At 48.5% G+C, this 20,139-nt stretch overlaps 2 protein-coding genes across 16 annotated transcripts in view; both read right to left on the reverse strand.

Moving 5' to 3' along the window:
- Positions 1-9: 9 nt before the first annotated feature.
- The window catches only part of LOC117592212 (serine/threonine-protein kinase N), a 32,052-nt gene continuing 11,922 nt past the window's right edge, over positions 10-20,139 (reverse strand). Inside the window, exons 1-12 of one of the 15 annotated variants that reach the window (XM_034285837.1) lie at positions 15,741-16,140; positions 15,317-15,638; positions 13,218-13,714; positions 6,723-8,036; positions 5,477-5,736; positions 4,882-5,362; positions 3,337-3,537; positions 2,553-3,203; positions 2,111-2,482; positions 1,936-2,043; positions 1,733-1,873; positions 10-1,665 (exon numbers count right to left, since the gene is read on the reverse strand). In XM_034285837.1, the coding sequence (XP_034141728.1) occupies positions 1,522-1,665; positions 1,733-1,873; positions 1,936-2,043; positions 2,111-2,482; positions 2,553-3,203; positions 3,337-3,537; positions 4,882-5,362; positions 5,477-5,736; positions 6,723-8,036; positions 13,218-13,714; positions 15,317-15,638; positions 15,741-16,049 (4,800 nt within the window). In that variant the 5' untranslated portion in view covers positions 16,050-16,140 and the 3' untranslated portion in view covers positions 10-1,521. Of the gene's footprint in view, positions 1,666-1,732; positions 1,874-1,935; positions 2,044-2,110; positions 2,483-2,552; positions 3,204-3,336; positions 3,538-3,614; positions 3,837-4,881; positions 5,363-5,476; positions 5,737-6,722; positions 8,037-13,217; positions 13,715-15,316; positions 15,639-15,740; positions 16,151-18,827; positions 19,010-20,139 lie in introns of those variants that run through there. The other 14 variants (XM_034285826.1, XM_034285838.1, XM_034285836.1 and 11 more) reach the window with 14 other exon arrangements.
- LOC117592215 lies at positions 8,181-11,044 on the reverse strand. The gene is made up of 3 exons (XM_034285841.1): positions 10,548-11,044; positions 10,035-10,490; positions 8,181-9,977 (listed from the first exon to the last, which is right to left on the reverse strand). Exons 1-3 carry the CDS (start codon positions 10,761-10,763, stop codon positions 8,337-8,339), a joined length of 2,313 nt encoding a protein of 770 aa, XP_034141732.1. The 5' UTR covers positions 10,764-11,044; the 3' UTR covers positions 8,181-8,336.

Here is a 20,139-nt window from a genome sequence, read left to right on the forward strand (position 1 = left end):
CAAACTGCGTTTATTCAATAGCGATAGATACATTTTATTTCAAAAATCATATCATAGTTTGCATAAATAAGAGACAGGACACGCACAACTTGGCAGCTAGAGGGGGGGGAGGAGGAAGGGAATGGGGCTGATGAATCGATATTCCAAGTTGCGAATGCAATCATAATCATATCAGGTTTGCTACTGCTTCTGCTTTTGCTTGGTGTTTCTATGTATATTGATCTGCATGAGGGGTGTGCAGTGTTCGTATGTATCAGTTAATTATTTTCACATAATGATAGCCTTAGCCTATGCTTGCATAATCGATTATTACAAAACTTAAATACAATTTAAAAATTAATTTAAAATTAGCATAGATCTTAAGCGAAACACAACACAATCCGATCGTATTCCACACCCAGCGAGAGCAAAGACTCGGTCTCCATCGGAGAGAGCGGCATTAAGGGTTGTTTTTCTGTTAAAGCGTACCGTTATCTCTCTTACTCTCTTTCTCTCTCTCTCTCTGTAGGCATACAATCAAATCGTTTGAAATCCATTCGTATCATTGAATTAAAAATGCTCAAAGCAATACAGTTTTCTTGTAAAGTACAATAATAATAATAAATAACAAATGTATAGGCGTTGTGTGTGTGTATGTGTGTGTGTTTGTGTTTGTGTGTGTGTAAATGAATTTAAATAATAAAAAGTAGCTTTAAAATATAACACAACTCGTTCAAATAGTCAATTTGGCTGACCTTATTGGCTGAGTTGAATTTCCGAAAAGAAGCAAAGAATAAATTTACAGGGGTTTACACATTAAAAATTGTAAGTATTATCTCTCCACTTTCACACACTGTGCTTGGAGGATGAGCTCTTCTCTCCTTTTTTAACAAGACATTTTTCCTGGGTTTGTTGTATGTATGCATGCAGTATAAAATATATTTATATATATTTATGTTTAGGTTTATCCTTGAATTTGTTCTTGTATGTTTTGTATGAAAATATGCTACTCCACTCGGTTCTATTGTTGGCGCTTGTAAAATAGCCTGGGTGTATATATAATTTGCATCTCTAAAATCTATTTGGAACCGGGGCTCACCACACAAAATTCTGTCCAAAAAATCTACAACGTTGCGTTTAAGGCCTTTCTCCTCCTCGGGGGTTTCGTCAGACTATTCTCAATATATTATCTCGTTCTTGCGTTGGGAAATTAAAAGAAGCGTTAAATGGTTCATGCTGATGGAAGGGGCTGACATGCTGATGATCGAAAAAATGCTCTTGCTCTGCCCACAAAGCGAAGCTCTCTGGCTCGCGATGAGTACATGGTTAGATGTACATATATATATATATAGTTTCTATGTAGATATATAATTATATATGTCCTGTATGGGTTATTATCTGGAGGCATTGGCTGTTTAAATATTCCGCTCACATTCACTTAAGCTAGCAATAACTTCGTACACTTTTAAAAGCAAAGGGCAAAGGGGCTAACGATCGGGCTAGGCCCATTGGGTGAGCCATTAAGGACTAACTGGAGACGCACTAACACCATTCGGCCGTGTATGAAAAGTCCTGGAAGAGCACTTGCTCATCCTCGGACAGGTGACGCGGCTCCTTTGGTGGCGTCAGCTGCGCCTTCTCCGACGTGAATTCCTCATCAAAGTTCGAGACATCTTCCAGGTGGTTCTACGTTAGACATTTAAACACAAATAAATATATCGAATGACACTTTTTGAGCACTCAATGGACTTACAATTGTGGGCACAAACGGTGGCTTGACCTTACGCAACAGCAAATCATCCCAGACAATGGAGCGGAAGAACGCCTGCTTCTTGACATCCTCCGCATCACGCTCCGAGGAGCCCAAACGTCGCTCTGGATTCTTGCGCAGCAGCTGTGAAAATTGTTGAGCTAATAAGCATCGATTTTCCTAGACCCAGTGAGAGAATGACTCACCCTACGCATCACGGCTATGGCCTCGAGTGAGAGGAAGCGCGGATAGCGCACCTCATCATTCACAATCGAATCGAAGACCTCCTCCTCATCGTCGCCAGGGAAAGGTGACTGTCAGAAAGGGAAACACAATCAGTTAAACATTCACAGAGGACATCTAGTTCGCTGCTGGACTCACCTCTCCCACCAACATCTCAAAGATGAGCACGCCCAGACCCCACCAGTCCACGGCCCGTGTGTACGACGTCTCCGTGAGCACTTCGGGCGCCAGAAACTCTGGTGTGCCGCAGAATGTGCCCGTGCGATCGCCAAAGCCCATGCCCTCCTTGCACAGGCCAAAGTCGGCAATCTTCACATAGCCATCCGTGTCCAGCAGCAGGTTATCCAGCTTCAGGTCGCGATAGATGATCTTGTTCTCGTGCAGGTACTGCAGTCCCAGCACAACGCATGCGGCATAGAAGACGGCACGCGGCTCCAGGAACACGTCCGTGTGGATGTGCATCATTAGATCCCCACCGGCGGCGTACTCCATCACAAAGCAAACGTGTTGCTGTGGGGGAAACAAAGAAACAGGATTAGGAATTGGAAAACTCTTTCAGCTGCTTGTCGCTGCCACTTACATCGGTCTGGAAGCACGAATATAAATTGACTAAAAACGGATGGCGCATGGCATTGGCCACCTCGAAGATGCGCTTCTCGCTCAGCAGCGATTCCACCTCATCGCGTGCGATTATGTCGCCCTTCTTGAGCGCCTTGATGGCATAGTACTGGTTGTTGCTGCGCAGCTGCGACAGGATGACCTTGCCAAAGTGTCCGCGTCCCAGCACGCTCAGCAGTCGGAAGTTGTCCATGGAGAGCATGCCAGCATTGGGCGGTGGCTGTTGCTTGCCCAGGCGGCTGCTGCCCTCGTGGAACTGCAGGCCGCGTGCCACATTCTTGCGCTGCCCCTGCCCCTGCCCCTGCCCAGGCTGCTGGCTGCTGGTGTTGCTCGTCGACGAGGAGCTGGTCGTGGGCGTGTACACAGAGGCGGCAGCCGCTGCCTTGGCCACATTCAGCTCGTACTGATTCGCATAGATGGGCTGCTGTCCAGGCTGGATCAGCTTATCCTGGCGCTGTGTGGGCTGCGGGAATTGTGGTGCGCCAGCGGCCGCGCTGTTGCCATAGATGGTCGGAGTCGGTGGCTCCTGGATGATGGGCGAGGACTGCTGTCCATACTGCTGCTGCTGCTGCTGGTTGCTGCCCACGTAGAGTTTGCCCAGCTGCGGTATGACCTGAGGGACAGCAAAGAAGAATTGTTAGCGCTTTGGTTGGTAATATTTTGGTTAAGTTTAGATCTGGGGGACACAACTTGAGAGCTCTGCTGGGACTGGTATGGTCTGCCTGTACGTTTCTGTTGACTTTTACCTGCTCCTGCTGCTCCTCTTTCTTTTCAACAACTGTCTCGAGCAACACACTCTCAACGTATGCCTCAGATTGGGATTCTGACTCTGCCACTGCCTTGGTTTCCGGCTGTGGCTCTGGCTCGGCCACCTCCTCTATCAGGCAGCTGGTGGTGCAGCTCGCATCGATGGGTTCGAGTGTGATATGTACGAGACTGATATGCGCCTGCAAGAGGATTGTGAGGGTTCAAAGAGCTGCGATACTCAACGACTGCAACTGGGACTGGGACACACAAAACATACAGCAGACGGTGCATCACAAATGGCTGGTGCGGATGTGGCTAACAGCTGACGGATGGGCCAAATCTGACTATGAAAATGGGAATGATGATGCTGCTGCTCCTGCTGAAGTTGCACTGCAAACATTTGCCTCAGGACCTGCGCGAGTGCATGAAATGCTGGCACAAACATGACGCCACGGCATGGCCACGAAATCGAACGGATAGCGGGCTATACCCCGAGGGCAGTAGCAGTGACAGCAGCGAGGGAAACGACTGGCAACTGAAGGCAAACAAGTGCCAAAGTCATGACCAGAGGCCAGGCAAAATGGTCGCTTAGCATTTTAGGCGCTTCTGCGTCGCTTCTTTGCGTCTAAAAATGGCCAAAATGCTACGTAAGACGTTGGGGAAAATTGTGACAACAGCTCGCGCGGTACATAGATGAGTACATAGATGGGAGACACACAGAAAGACACAGAAAGACAAGATGTAGGTGGTAGGTGGTAGGTGGTAAACATCTTAAATGAAATGGAAAATTCGAGGAACGTTGACGGTGGAAAATTAATGTCGTGTGAGTGGAGGTGCTGGGGTGCTCGCCTTTTGGCACGTGCCGCACTTTCGCGGCTCTTCGCCTTTTCCCTGTGATCTTTTCGTTTCTATTTAAAAAGCTTTCGGATCACTTTTGTCACTTTTTAGATATCTAATCGCTGGGATTACGTACAAGAGTATTTTTCATACATTTTCTACAGAGCTCTCAAGTCGTTTTCGGGGACGTAATTAAACAATTTAATTTTTAAATTAGGTTAGCATCAAAGTTAGGTTTAAAGAGGAAGTTTCACACGGAGTTACGTGTCTACAGGTGGCTTAACTGTTAGTTTAAAATGTTATCTAACACTATGAGCTACTGTTAACACCACAAAGCAGTGCTGTTAAACGCGTTGTTAGGTTCAATTGAAACAAATGTGAGTGTGATTTTGTGTTTGTCGTGTGCATGATTATGTTTAATGAATGGTTTAGGGACAGTTTCTGCAATTTTATCGCTGATATTTCATTCCATTCAATGCTGCAATCGATAACGGCAAAGATAAACGATAACGATAACAGTAACATTAACAAAAACCCAACAAAAATCGTGTATAAACGAATAAATGTAAGAAACCGAAAAGGCTTTTTTGCGGTATTAGTGAATAATATTAAATAAATTCGATTGCCAACCAATACACAAAAAAACCAAGGCAAAAATTCCAAACCAAAAGCAAAACAAAAAGAATCAAATGAAAAAACCTCCTAACCTCCACACAGAAACGATCGCCCGCACTGGAACTGTGGCTGGACTGCAGCAGCAGATGTTGGCTGCCCCTGCCGCCATCGGCCCTGTACAGATACTCGTCATCGTCCTCGGGATACTCGACCAGGGGCGAGGGCGGCACCGATCTGTCCTCCTCCCGGCCGCCCAGCAGCACCACCGGCGGCAGGGTGAGCACCGGACGGTGCAGCTGCTGCTCCACTGCCGATGGCCGTGACAGATCCTCGACGGCGGCACCAAAGCGATTGCTGGACTGGGTCTGGGCGGGATCGTGCTGCAACTGAAATTGGTTTGTTGGTGGCATGACAGCGAGTGGACTTTGGCTGTGGCTGGGGCAGGGATAGGTGACTGGACGGCTAACTGGCGAGATCGAGAGCGGTAGCGAGCGCAAGAGCGGGGTCTGGGTAGATGGCTGCGACTGCGGCGGTGGAGGAGGAAGAGGAGGCGTTGGCGGTGACGGTGGCTGACTCTGAAGCTGTTTGGACCGCTCGATCATGAGCTGCTTCTCCTTCTGTCTGGACTGATCTTGTTGCTCCTGCTGCTGCTCCGTATCCAACCCTTCCAACTCGTCCAACTGGCACTTCCTTCCCAGGTGCTCGCACAGCTCGAGGATGGCCAGACGCTGTGCCTCCTGGAAGTGCTGGAGCCTCTGCTGCTCCTGCAGCTGCCTCTGGTGCAGTGCCTGCTGCTCGGACTGCTGCTGCTGCAGCAAAATGCTCTCGAGCGCCTCCTGGTCCAGCTCCAGCTGCTCCATGTCCCGCTCTTTCAGCAGGCGCCGCAGCGTGGTTGGACGCGAGTCCATGTCGGAGAGGAAATCAAATTCGTGCAAGACATCCTGCAGCTGTCGGCGATTAACGGAGATCATGACAGACGGATGACGGTAGGCGGGAGACGGGCAACAGAGACAGTCGCTCAGGGACACACAGAGAGGCGGAGAAAGGAAGGACAGCGCAAAGCACAAAAGAGAGAGACAGAGAATGAGAGAAAGATTTGGATAGAAAGCGAGTAAGAAAGCTTCTTTCGCACAGAGGGAGATAGAGTGAGTGAGAGACAGAGAGAGAAATCCAAGAGCGAGAAGGGAATGGAATGATGATGATGTTGGATGTAGGTGAAGAATGAGTGGCATAAAGAGGGGGGGAAAACGGCAGCTTAATGTTCACTCTAATGCCCGTATGACACTAACTTACATTTGCTGCAGCTTTTTAACGGATCAACACAACTTGTTAAGAAATGTAAAAACAATTTATTCCACAATAGATGATCGGGGCTAATGCGAAGTTAGTGTCATACAGCGCTCAGTGGCAATGATAAGCTAGTGTCATACGGGCTTCCCTTTGGCAGTGTTGGCATATTCCCAGCAGATTGTTTATGTAATTTTCGATCAATTTCCAAGCCCAACATCTGCATGGTTGGATCCTTCTGCATGGAGGTTGGCATCCTTCTCCATTCCAAATACTTCACACACATATGGTCAAGGCTTACATGTATGATCAACGATGTATTTATGTACAAATGTGTGTAAATATGTATGCATTTATGTACAATCAATAATACAAAAGCCAACACCAAGGAGAGGATAATGATGCGATAACTGTACAGATTACAAATGTGTGTGGGTTGTGGATGGGTGAAGTATGTACATGAGATAGGAGTGAAGCAAAAGGAGATGGCAAGTGGCAAGTGGCAATGGCATGTGGCAGGCACAACGATCAAACCAGCTACGGGAACACAGCTTTAAATATTTACATGAAATATCTTTATACATGAGCAGGTAGAGGAGGTAAACTGTTTAGGGAGGGGCCTGTATAAACTCTGGATCGAACTCACCTCCTGGTCCAGCACCGGCGTGTTGGCCGTTGACTTGAGCAAAGGCGGCGGCGGTGGCGCCGTTGTGGGCGCTGCGGTGCGTCCACCGATGACTGCTGGCACCTTGGCGCCTCCTGCCTGCGGCGGCATCTGTATGATGAGCGAATTGGGTCTGCCAGCAGCGGCTGCTGCGGCGGCGGACACTGGCGGTGAGTCGGGTGGCAGAACGCTGATGCCCTGCATGTGCATGGAGAGTGGCCGCATGCCACTCAAACCGCTGGCCGCTGGATCCGGGTACTCGCCGGGCGTCTCCACGTGCTCGTGCATGCCCGCATCCGGATTGAACTCCAGATTCTGAGCCTGCTCGCCTGGCGTATACGGCTCAGGCTCCACCAGCGCATCCGACGAGGGCGTGCGCGAAATGGGCGACTCCGAGTCGCGGCCCGTGGCCAGGGCAGAGCCAGCCGTTGCGCCTGTGACGTCGCTCGAGCCCATGTGCACATGGTTCGGGGCATTCCGCTTGAGCAGGCGACCCCAGGTGGCCACATTGATGTTCATCTGCTTGGCCCGTGGGATATTCTTCGCCTGCTGCCTGTTGAAGATCATGCGCTGGCGGCGCAGCTTGGGCTTCTGCGATATCATCGGATTGAGAAACTTAATCTCGGCGAAGAGCAAACCCTGCGGCTCCAGCTGCAGCGCCATGCCGTGGCGCACATCGTCGATGAACTCCTCGAGGCGCAACACCTTTACGGCGCACAGGGAGCGCCAGTCGCGCCAAAAGACTCCAATCTCGAGCTCGCGGGAGCGATCTAGATCGATGGAGAAACGCTGATCCCAGGCCTGCTGAGAGCAAGGCTTCCAGGATGTCTGTCCCACGGTGATGTTGTCCAGCTTAATGGCAGCCATGATCTCCAGCGAGGTCTCATCCTTCACCGAGTAGCTCTTGGAGCTGCTCCGCGAGGTCACACCCTTGACGAAGCTGCGCAGATCGCCGGGACTGGAGCTGTTGTCCTTGTCGCGTCGCGAGCGCCCCGGCACATCCTCCAGCAGATCCTGACAGCCCATCAGCCGCACCTCCAGCTTGCCCGTGACACTGGCACAGCGCCCCAGCGACGACACCGACTGATACGGTTTGCCACCCAACATTCCGCCCTGCCCCGTCTGCAGCGATGTGTAGGTGACGGGCCCCGGCGACGTTGACTGCTGCAAAATCTGCAGCTCCGCCTTGAGCTGTTGGGCAGCCGGAGAGTCCGCTGGCAGCTCGAGGCGCCGCAGATCCAGCGAATAGCGCAATAGATCCAGCTTCCGTGTTGACTCCGACAAGCGACCAGAGGCCTAGGAAGAGGGAAAGAGCGGATTAGAAATTAGTTAATTTTTTAAGTGTTTTTGTCATGTTTTACGCAAAACCACAGCCAATAAAGTACACATTTTCCATTCTACAGACTATTATTTGATGACTTTATTACAACATTAAACAATAAACTGATTCAGCGCACAATTTCTGTTGTGTTTTATTCATTCTTGTGTGAGGAACATTTCGCGGCTTAAACTTAATCGAAAGAAAATGAAATCCACTGAGGGGCAGTATGGGTTAATTGATACTTATGTGGGGGGTGGCAAAGTGCTAAATGCTTGCTACTGCGGCCTTCGCAACACTGGTCGCTCGCCCAAAGAAAACGCTCGACCGCGCAACTGAAAACGTTCAGCCAGCCAACGTTGGCAGCTCTCGCACTGACAGTTTGGGTTCTTGGTGGGTCCGACATGATGGCCTGGCTTGCGCATGGCCACCACATTGCCAAAGCGTCGCGTCTTCTCCAGATGCTCGTGGGTGTAGCCCGAAACGGTGGCCGTGGACGCCTCACTGGCCACGCTCGGACTGTCGCGGGAGATGTCAAAGCGACGCCCGGGCAGCGGCGAGGGTGTCACCACTGTGGTGCCAAATGTGCTGGCCGATGTGGTGCTGGGCGGTGCCTCGCTGCCACAGCGTACCACAGTGGTGGCCGCCGACAGCAGCTGCGGCGAACTGCGCTCCGACGAAGGCGATCCCGAGGGTCGCTGCACGCTGAGATTGTCGCGTGCCTCGCTCTTCCACCGATAGCTTGGGTGAAGCAATCGAAACGGATCTGCACTGGCCACTGAAGCAGACTGCACGGGTGCTGTCACTGGCGGCGTGGGCTGCTCAGCGACGGGTGCACCCATGGAGGGTCCAAAGAACTGCAGGAACCCCGGACGATTGCGTTGCTGCAGCTGCGATATTTGCCTGCCCGGATACGTGTTGAAAATGTTCGTGTCGGAGAAGCCATCCGATTCGGAGGGGATCGTGTCGCTGCGCTGGAAGGAGTTGCGCTGCGACTGCACCTCTTTGATGGTCTGCAAATGCTGAGGAGGCTGATGGGGAGACAAATGCTGATGAAGAGGCTGTTGCTGCTGCAGCTGCTGGTGTGTCAAGTTGCTGCCTCCATTCTGTGGAAAATCCAACGAGTGCTGACGCGACCACAGCCGCTCCATCTGGCTAATGCGCAGGCGATCCAGCGAGTTCTCATAATCAAAACTATCCGACTTGGCCAGGCCAAAGGCAACGCCCAACGGATGATCCGGCTCGTCCGTTTCCTTCCACGAAGAGTCCACACAATCGGTGGCCGCTGCCACGCTGGAGATGCTGCTGCAGGTGGCATCCCTGGGCATGGTCGAGTGCGAGGAGTTCGGGTAGGTGCTGCTGATGGTGTCATCGCTTGGCTGTCGCATGTACTTCTGTCGCAAGTTGGCCAACTTGGCTGCCCGCTGATCGCCAATGTGTTTGCGGAAGAGCAGCTGCTTCGATTCGGTCACCTCCTCGGCGGTGCTGCATTTGGTGATGGCATGGCCCAGGCTCATCTGCTGCTGCTGGTTTTCCTTTTGCTCCTTTTGCTGCCCCAAGCGGCGTGGCATGGCTCCTCCGGAGATTCGCTGATGCCGCAGCAACATTTGCTCGTTGTCCAACACTGTCTGCGGCGTGGAATTCGAGTCCAGATCGTAGCGCTTGCTGCCCGCTAGATCCGAGTCTGAGCTGGAGCTGGAGCTGGAGGAGATCTCCACATCTGCCTGCTGCTCATCGTCCGCCTCCTCATCCCCCTCGGAGCCCGTGCAGTAGACATCGATGTGCACGGTGCGCGGTTTCTTCTCCCCCAAATTGGGCGGCAGCCTGGGCAACGTTCCTCCTGCCTGTGGCGCTATCCTCGGCATCGAGGCCGACTTGAATGTGGACGAGGGCGTGGTGGGCGTGGGCGAGTAGGTTGGCTGCAGAACAAATCAATCAATTAGAGGGAGAGCAGAGGTAAGGATTCCTCCTCTTACCACATAAGTGTTCGCCTCCTCTGCCTGCCGCCTGCTGGCAAAATTCACAAGCGCCTCGGTGGTCGCGCGACGCTGCTCGTAGGCGGCACGTCGTCGCTGCTGCTGAGGCTCCACCGACTGCTGCTGCTGCTGCTGCTGCGACTCCTCGTGGTCGCTTGTCTGCGAGAAGGCATCGCGCAGCTGTTGTGCCCGCACCTTGTTGTGATAGACGAAAGGCTCATTCGCTGCTGCCGCAGTCGTCGCTTCCTGTGGCAGGAAGTCAGCCACAGCGGAAACCATAATGTTGCAAGTGCTGCGACAACGCGTGCCGCACACTTGAGCGGTGGCTCCTGGCGTGGTGGCTGCTCCCGCAGGCAGGGCTCGCGATGCCTGTGGACTGCCGAAGGCCGAATCCGCATTGGTCGTTGTGGCCGAGGAGTTGGTCGAACGGAAGCTGGTGCCCAAAGTGGTGGCCGTCTGCAGAGTGGAATGTGGATTGAGTTCCTGGAGGATAGCTGGCTGTCTGGCACTCACCTTGTCCAAGTCCTGCTCGTCGCAGGGCGTGCACCACTTGTAGACGACATGAACAGGATGCACGGCAGGCTGCACGGCAGGCTGCTCTGTGGCGCTGCCCTCCCCATGCACTGGCTCGCTGGCACGGGCAAAGGTCAGGTGAGCGCGCACGGTCCACTCGGCTGTTAGCTCGTGCGGCAGTGGCGCAGCTGAGGCACCACCCGTGGGCGTGGTCATCCCTGCCTTACGCACTTTTGTGGCCAGAAAACATTTTTGTTTGCGCTTTTTTCTTATAATTGTTTGTTCAAGGTGCCATGCCGCATATGGACACACTCACGCACACATACACGATATATGTGTCCGATTTAATATATATTCACACACGATCTGTTATATTCCTATAACTGCTGCTAAAAATAACACACACATGTTGTAGGAGAAGCCGTTTGATAGTGCTCGCAAGCTGAATTCAAATTCAAATTATTTGATGTTTCACTTTGATTTTTACAGTCAAGAGTGGCTATGAAGGATGCTCGGGAAGGGTCCGAAATGTATGCTATATCCAGGATATTATTTATTCATATTACCTATTTTTGGCAACAGTTTAAACACAAATTTATAGCCAACAAACGCATGGCTTTTACTTTTCTTTAATAACAATTTTTGACAACTTTTTTACGCTTTTTCCAACTTGCCACACTTATCCTTCATGGACACCATTGACTGTATTTAATTCTTTATGTTTTCATGTATTTTTAGACGCACACACACACAAACAGCGACACCAACGAGGTGTGGAACTAAAACACTTTCGATTTTACACATTTTGTGTGTCTAAATTTATGTGATTTTTATTTATAACAATTGCAAGATGACCCCAAAACAAAAGCCTCCACCTCAAAAGATGAGAGGCGAACGCGAGCAGAGTAAGAGCAAAGAATTACGCAATTGTGCAGGTACAAGCGGCATATGCTGCGTATGCGTAATGTGGAGCTGGGAGTATCAGGTGTGGCTCGGCGGCTTGCATTTCTTTTGTTTTCTCTGTGCGTGTGCGTGTGTGCGTGTGTGTGTGAGGCTGCACTTTTCTTTGATCTCTTGCCATGGATTTCAAATTATTTTGTTGTTGTTTTATTACATTATTCATAGAGTTTGAAACGAGCACGAACACGGAACACGGAACGCGCGGCCAATAAAATCTCTAACCGGGGCAGAGTCAGAGGCAACAGCAACGCCAACGGCAACGGCAACACAACTTGAACTGAACGGCACAGCGGAAAAAGCTGCTTGGGTAAATTCGCCAGAGCAAAGAGATTTTGTTCACATTTTCCGCCTGCTGTTGGCCAGAGAACTTTTGCGCTCGCTCGGGCACGAGATTTGGGGCCCGATCAAACAGATGTTTAGATATATATTTCCCTCAACCAACTATGGCTAGCGCGCGCTCTCTCACTCTCACGCACTGTCTCTCTCTATGTTCTAAAAATGTTGGGACCCCAAAGGGCAGAGGCAGATTTGAGTTCTTCGCTCGATTTGTTTATCATTTCGCAGACGACGTCTTGAACGAATAAAAACTTCAGAGTTCCATCAACAAATGGTACAACGTCTGACAAGGGTGGATCGGATCGATCAATGGGCAGTGCGTTTCATGGGCATAAGACGCAGATATGTTAAAGCTAAATGGAAATCTCCCAGGCAGGGAGATCAACTCCAGCCGCAAAACAAATAAATATGAGCACGGAGGCCGGGCAATGAATGTTGCCTGCAAATAGAATATTTAGGCCACAATCCATCCAAACTATGACGGAAGTGGAGAGTGGAGAGTGTAGAGCAAGCAGCAGATAAATCACCAAGAGATTCATGTCTCAGCGGGCCACGCGACAGGAAACGCACAGAGCACATAGAAAATTGGGAAATCCACGAGAAACAAACCACAAAAAATAAAGAAAAATCTTTCAATGGATTGTGAAATTAGATACAAATATTCTGTAACGAAAATGTCTCTCGGAGTGCGTGCCTCTGTTTTCCAGGAATACATTTGTCGAGCTCTAAAAAACAATTCCTGGGAATCACATTTATTCAGCGCATCTTTGGCTTTTTTTTTGTAGGTTCACAGAAATTGGCAAAAACAAATAAGCCAATCCAAAGCCAAGAAAATCCCTCTTTAAGCTTAATTTTAAGTGAAAATTCAAGCAAAAATAGTTCGCTGACAAACTGCTCCCAAAAACTAAGCAAACTTCTACCCTACGCCAAATTATTAGGGCAGTCCCTGTGTGTGCCAACACTTGCCAGAATCATTTACGTATTCCTTCAAGTAAATGCGACACATTCCACGGCCATTAAATTAATGAGACGTCAGTTAGGGCAGGGGGCAGGGCAAAACAGAAAATGAAATTCGAAAATGAAAACCAAAACCAAAACCAAAACGAACGAAAAACGAACAGAAACAGCCGCATAATTAGCCTCGTTTCTCGTTTCTCGCTGCTCGTTCCTTTTCGTTTGGTGGACAGAAATCACGTATACGTATACGTTTGCATATGAATCATACGCCGTGTGGCCATATGGCACACACCTGAGCGTAGGAGACGCGTTCCGCTTACCTGGCCAACGGCCAGTTCTAATTAATTCTAGGACTAGACTGACACATGATTAAGTTCCCCCCAGCCCCAGATGGGGGTAGAGGGTACTGCCACTCACCTCCTGCAGCGCCTTCTTGTCTGGCGCTCGATTCGCCGTCTGCAGCGTTCGTATAACATTCTTGGCTCCATCCACGACAGCCGCCTCGATGTGCAGCCGATGTCGCAGCTCCGAGATGCGCTCCTCCAGCGTCGTCTCCAGGCTCTGCGGCTGACCGTCGTCCATCAGAAGGCGCGTGGCCTTCAGTCGATCGGCCTGCTCTCGGTTCTGTTTCACCTTGATGATGCGCAGCCGCAGAAACTCAATCTTGGCTCTCGAATCGGCCAGCATTTGGTGGGCCTCCGCGAGCAGCTTCTTATCGCAGCCGGCGCCCAGTGACTGAATCATGTTCTCCGCGCCCGTCTTCACTTTGATTTCGATCTGCAGCTGCTTCTCCAGCGAGGTTAGAACTTTGTCATTGGCCGTGGAGGGTCCATTGCCGCCGCCACCAACACCGCCGCCCAGGGCGCCGCCAATGATAAGCCCGCCATTGGGATCGATGCTGGCATGAATCGATTCTGTGGGATATAAATGGAGAGAGGAGAGTGATTAGTTTTGGAAAGAAACGAAAGGGAAGAGGATGCAAGGTTTGGCTGGAATTGCTGGAGAAAAGACAAAAACATTCTGGCACTGATTTTCCTTCCATTTTGCCATGGAACCTGCCTTAATGGCCATCTTTTATGCACTTCTGATATGGCGATCAATCGTTGGCCCAAATAAAATCCCTGATACGAGTTTCTTATCTTTGAGGAATGACCAATTAAGGCTCATTTGGGTAGCTTGAAAAAGTGATAAGACGTTAAGGAGGAGCAATATTCTAGGCAGCAGGTAAAACAGCATACATGTCGTGTGCATGACTAAGGCATAAAGGATACTAACGAATCGAGGTCAACATGTTGCAGTCCTTGAAAGTACAGTCACTCTGTCATTCCATTTGGCATTTTATGACAACTGAGGCGAGGAAGGATAGTTTTTTCTTGCCTTAATTTCCGATTTATTTGCCCACTTCCTCCCAGGGTTCTGCATAGTAGTTATTCGCACATAATCAGCTCTAATGCTGTTGGCATTTATATGCAGCCCTCTGCTGGCAGCTGCTGCCAGGGCAAACGTCAACCATTTCTCGTGTAGCCAAGCCAACTCCGGCGCCACACAATGCTGCTGCTGGTGCTGCTCCATTTTCAGCTTCATTTCTGTAGCCCAAACACGGAAGCAAAAACGGCAGATAAATAAATAGCATGCCGGAGCTGTCTCCATTCGAAATTGTAAGCAAAAACCGACAAAGGCACGAAGCAGCAGCAGCAGCAGCAGCTCATGACACTTGTGTCAATAGTTGGCCTCAAACATACAATAGAAAGAACCATTTCGGTGTCGCTTGTTAGAGAGTTATGGCAGGGCGGGGCGGAATATCTATCAATGAGCATCACATCTCTTCTGAGGGAAGAGAGAGAGAGAGAGAGAGAGAGAGAGAGCAGCCAACAGGTGAGTGGCTCAAGTGGCGAGTGCGTGACAAAGGCTCGTAAACGATGGAAGACTGAGCACATCCCTAACAAACAGCTATGACAGCTTACACACTTGTCTTTTTGATGGTGCTTTTTACGCTACGAATGGAAGGGTACTGCAGGTTTGTTGAGTGGGTTTGCTTTACCTTTAAAAGAGAATGAACGGGCATGCAAAAACAACATGCATGTCGTGTGCGTGACCACGAAAATGCTGCTGTTCTACTCGAAATACGCTGCTAAGAGACTGCTTTAATAATATCGATTTAAAATCTAGTTACACATTCCCTTTTCAGTGCATCTACCGCTTCTCCTCAACATCCCACTGAAATTTTCGGTTTTTTCTGTACTTAAAACTTTGTTTGCCCTACCCGCGTTCGTTTTATTGGTAAAACACTGTACATGCCTCGTTGTAGTACGCCCTAAAACAAAACCGAAAACTTGTTGCACGGAAATGTGTGGCGTGAGTTTTTACTGTCGCTCGCTCGCTCGCTCGCTTTGGGAAAGTTTTTTTTGTGATTTTGTTAATGGATTTTCGAAATAGAAAAAATGCGCACAGGAAGGGCCAGAGAGAGGGAGGTGCAGATGTTGCACAATGGCCTCGCATAATATCAAAACACTCACCTTGTCCATTGCTGTTGACGGCCGTGTTGGCCGACGTTAGCAGTATTTGACTCTCGAGCTCCTGCAGCTCGGACTTGAGCTCGGCCAATTTGCTTTTGCTCTTCTTCACGAGCACCGCCACATCGCTGAGTGAGCGCCGATCCTTGGCCACCTCGCGCAACTTCTCGGCGCCCTCTTTGATCTTCAGCTCCTTGCGGATCTCACGACGAATCGCCTCCTTGATCTCCTCGAGCCGTATGGACATGCAGCTCTCCGGCAGATTCTCTGTGAAACCATATTTATGACTGAGTTCGTACAGAACGGGATGCTTGATGTATTCGCCCTGCGAAAGAGACAGAAAAGTGATGAAATATTAAAGATTAAATGATTAATTCAATCAGCTCTAAAGATCCTCCAATAATCCGATTGTAGGGGTCCAACTCACTTCTCCTGATATCTCGTAACGCGAACCATTTACCGAATCAATGTACTGAGTGCCATCATCCTCGGCATACCCCTGATCGTCGGCAGTGCCGAAAACATTGTTCATCATGCGATCCCAGAGGCTGCTGCTGGACCGTCTCACCGCGGAGTTGCCACTGCAACGGCGACGACGACGTGGCAGGGAATGGAATCTTCTAACAGACTGGGACTGGGACACACTGGAGCCCGAAACCGAATCAGAGGTCTCGTCTCTGTTGGGCTGACGTTTCGTATGGATCATGCTGCGTATTCGGTTTATAAGTCTGGACATAATTTAACTCCAATTTCCCGCTAAGACGCAGACACACACGCGACTCGCGGGCTGTGTCACTTCTCTGCTGATTACCACACTTTGGTCATTTTATGGCTTGTACATGGCCGCGAGGGGGGGAGGGAGGAGCAGCTGACAAGTTCATGGTAATTAGCAACACGCAAAAGAGAGCGGGGGAAGGGTCAACATTTATTCACACGATTCACCGTACTCCCGTACGCTCCGACTACCGTTTATCTAGAAAATGTTTTTTAATTCCTCCCAAGAGAGTTTTCCCCCATTTCTTGCATATTTCTCATTAAACGCTGCGACTAGCGATTGCCAACCAACTGATAAGCAAATGACAACAGCAATGAGTAGAAGCTGTTGTTGGTCTCTAGATGATAATTGCTATGCAAATTGGAATTCTAATCGAAATCGATGCCAATTGAGTGTCGACTTCACCCCAACAAAAAAAAAAGAGTTCTCTACGCTCCGTTACACTTTCTCTAATGTCTAACGCTGTGATTGCTGCGCGGCATAGGAATTGGAATCAACTGAAAGTTTCAATTGATGTGTGGAAAGTTTCAGCGAATGGAAAGACAGTTCTAATTTCTATAGAAATGGCTGACTGCCGCTTAGAATTGAATTCTTAACTCTTTCCAAAGATCATTAAATGCTGCTTCTATTTTAACCCGAGATAACTTGGTATTACAGCTGTTTCCGTTTCACTTTCAAGTTCATATCTTGACCTTCTTTTCGTTTATCACGCCCAAAAAAAAAAGGCGAGGCAGCCAGCGATTACCATGTTTCTTTTTACCCATTTCTATGCCCATTTAATATACTCCCCAAGCTATTATTTACACAATGAGACATACAACAATGTTACTCATTTGGCTATAGATAAAACATTTGGATTTTCACAAAGTCTGGCTGTGCCCCAACAAAATGGCAAGTGCCGAAAGGCAAAGAGGCAGGAAATAGACTTATAGAAAATAAACAAAAAATATTCTCAACTTCTACAACAATTCAAATGAAATAAATTCAATACAAACTTTATTAGTTCCCCTTTCAGGCATAGATAAACCAAGAACTGCTGTAATACCATGACTCACTCCTCGAAACATTTCCCAATCTGAATCCGCCGACATTTTCCATACACATTTTTCTCCATCTATGAAGCAATTTAGACCCTGAATAAAATACTGTAACTTATTTTACACAATTTAGTCACACAGATTATGCATTTGGTTGCCCTTCTAGCACTAGTTTAACCCTGACAAAACGCTTTCTTATCAAAACGGCATTCTGAGGCATACGGCGGTGCTGATAATATTCGATTAGTCTCGTAACGTTACTTAAGAGCCTATGAATTCCCTAGGAACTTGTTTGTTTGTTTTGTTTATTAATTGCACACCGCGTTGGTATTTTGATTGGTGTTCTTTTTATTTATATTTTATTTAAATTCGAATTCTTTCGGGGTGGTTTGGGGACAACTTCATTTTCCATCACTTCACAGATAATTATGCAAATGTTATGAAATTTGTTAACTTCTCGAGGGAGTTTTCTGAGTCACCGCCGCCGCGCGAGCCCACTCATAACACCAACTGTCTGTCCCGCTAATCGAACCTCTCGATTGGAGCCCGAACTCGCTCTTAACTACGCCAGCGACCCGCCTATAGACAGCCGAACATGAGAACATCGAACCACACAGACACATATCACATGGCTGGCTGTGTGTGGGCGTTAGGGTGGTGGTTGTCCGGCAAAGCAACCCGAAACAATCCGAACGTATCGTGACGACAAGCAACAGGTTCGCTTCAAACCCCAAAACGCAACTAGAGATGGCAGAACCCTTTCGAACTGCACGTTTCTTGCGATACATGTGGCAATAATAATAATGAAATTTGATAATTATCCACACCCAAGTGCCGCCCGTTGCTGCCTTTTTGCTTTCGACTCGTGCCATAGAAAGCCGGTTTGATCCACGCACATCACTGAACGCAACACGTGGGCACTGGCCCCTAGTGCAACTCAAACTGTGCCTGCGGACAAGATTGAGGCTCAATTGTGTTGGGTGGGAGGTGGAGTGGTTGTGGGACATCATCACTCGTAATCTTGTTTGCCGTAAGTGACACTTTTAATTAATTTTAAATTTACTATTACCGCGCATAATCGAATATAAATCAATTGGGAATATGCACAAAAAGAGTGCTCTAAGTGTGGGAGCTGCCATAACCCTTTCATGCTACACCGTCAACCAGCCTTCCAACCTTTTTGGTTTTGTTTGTGGGAAATCTGAGCGGCGTCTTATACTTGTTACTCGTAATAATGATAATAAGCCCCAATAAGATTGCATCAGGCGATTACGGACAGGGACTGACGGTTGCCTGACACAACATAACTGCATAATCAGCATAATATTGTGGCATGGGCAGGGTGGATGTGCGGTTGCAACAAGACAAAGGGAGCCTGAGAAAGTGGCATATTTATGCACTGCAAAAATCAAAAGAGCCAAATTCAATGAATTTCCTATGACGCAGGTTGGCTGCTGGGTGGTTGGTGTTTTTGAATGGGTAGGAGAGTGGAAAAGCAAAGTGGGAGGTGCGAGAGAGCAAAGAACATGCCCAAGAACAGCTGCCGTTGAGCCTGTTCGACAGCGATGTACCGTTGTACCGCTACTCAGCAGCTAATTAAGCGTTGAGCCTCTGTTTTATTGAGCGTAACAGTGGCTGTACAGAATATTGGCATACCCTGTTTTGATTTTCTTCACTATATTCTTTTTGCCCCAATACATACGTGATACAGATATCCTTTGAGGCGCGAGCGTAGATCCTTGAGGAACACCATATTCATGGTCAGAGCCATGCTCGGATGAGCGGTTCTTAACGTTTTTTGAGACACTTTGATTTTGTGGGGTTAATACTAATACTTAAACTTTGGCGGCGACATTGATCGATGGTGCAATGTGACACAGTTCTTTCTTTCTTTTCGCTAGCTCACTGTAGAAATATGCGAAAATTCGTATACTCATTTTCCAAAAGAAAATCACACAACGCAAATGTCGTTGGCTGTGACAAAGCTGGCCAAATATCTGCTGCTGCCATAATAAAAAGCACAAAGCGGCGGCACACATCAACGACCGACTGTACACGAAAAAAATATAGATACAAGATATACACTCGTATGTATCTAGATAGGTGTTCACATATGTATCTGCTGCTGCTGCTTCTGCTATGTACAATTATATATTGAATTTAAAAAGCGACACAGCCTGCGGGCCAGCGAAATGTCAAGGCGCTGCCAAGACGCAAACTGCAATGCGAAATGGGGAAATGGAAAAATGGGTGAAGCAAAAAAAAAAACAAAATAACGCTTTCCTCGGACTCCGCGCGGGCAGCCAAGCGATTAGAAAGCTTTTCGATTTGCGCACAAAAATTACGGACAAAACGAGCAGAAGCGAAGTATTTTCAGTATTTTTCCCGTGCCGGGAACCCCCTCGCCTACCATTCTATTGGCATGCAATGCTCAGAGATACAAAGACAGATACAGATACATTTGCTAGCGCGTGTAGCCATCAGATACATCATCGTTCATTTGTGCATCGCTTTGACACGAGCTGGAAATGTTGTTCTTATTTTTCGGCTTTTGTGTGTTTAATTTTGGAAAAGTTTCGCATAATTCAAGAATTTTCCACTCCACTCCATTTCATTTATTTACCTGCAACGAGAGAGAAGAGAAAGATCATTTATTAGTACAAGAAATGGTATTGTGTGTGTGTGAGATTCGTTTAACTAATGCTAATGATGATGGACCGTTCGCTTTGATTCGAACTTGAGGCAATTCATAAATTGATAATTGTCTGCTGGCGCCTGCGCTTTGAAGTTCAGTCGGGAGGCAGGGCGTGCCACTGGCTGTGAAATAAACTTACGATTTCTAATCGGTCATTTGCCCCAGCCCAAACTGCCTGCCACTTAAGATCGTGGGCATTAGGGGTATTCGCTAGGGCAGGAAATTGGCGGCCAAGCGTTTGCCGCACGCACAACGAATCAAACCCGAAAACAAGGTCGCCCGATACAGATAAACACAGCTACAAATATCTACTTAGGTG

The sequence above is a fragment of the Drosophila guanche genome, unplaced genomic scaffold (assembly GCF_900245975.1).
Source record: "Drosophila guanche unplaced genomic scaffold, DGUA_6, whole genome shotgun sequence".
Taxonomy (NCBI): domain Eukaryota; kingdom Metazoa; phylum Arthropoda; class Insecta; order Diptera; family Drosophilidae; genus Drosophila; species Drosophila guanche.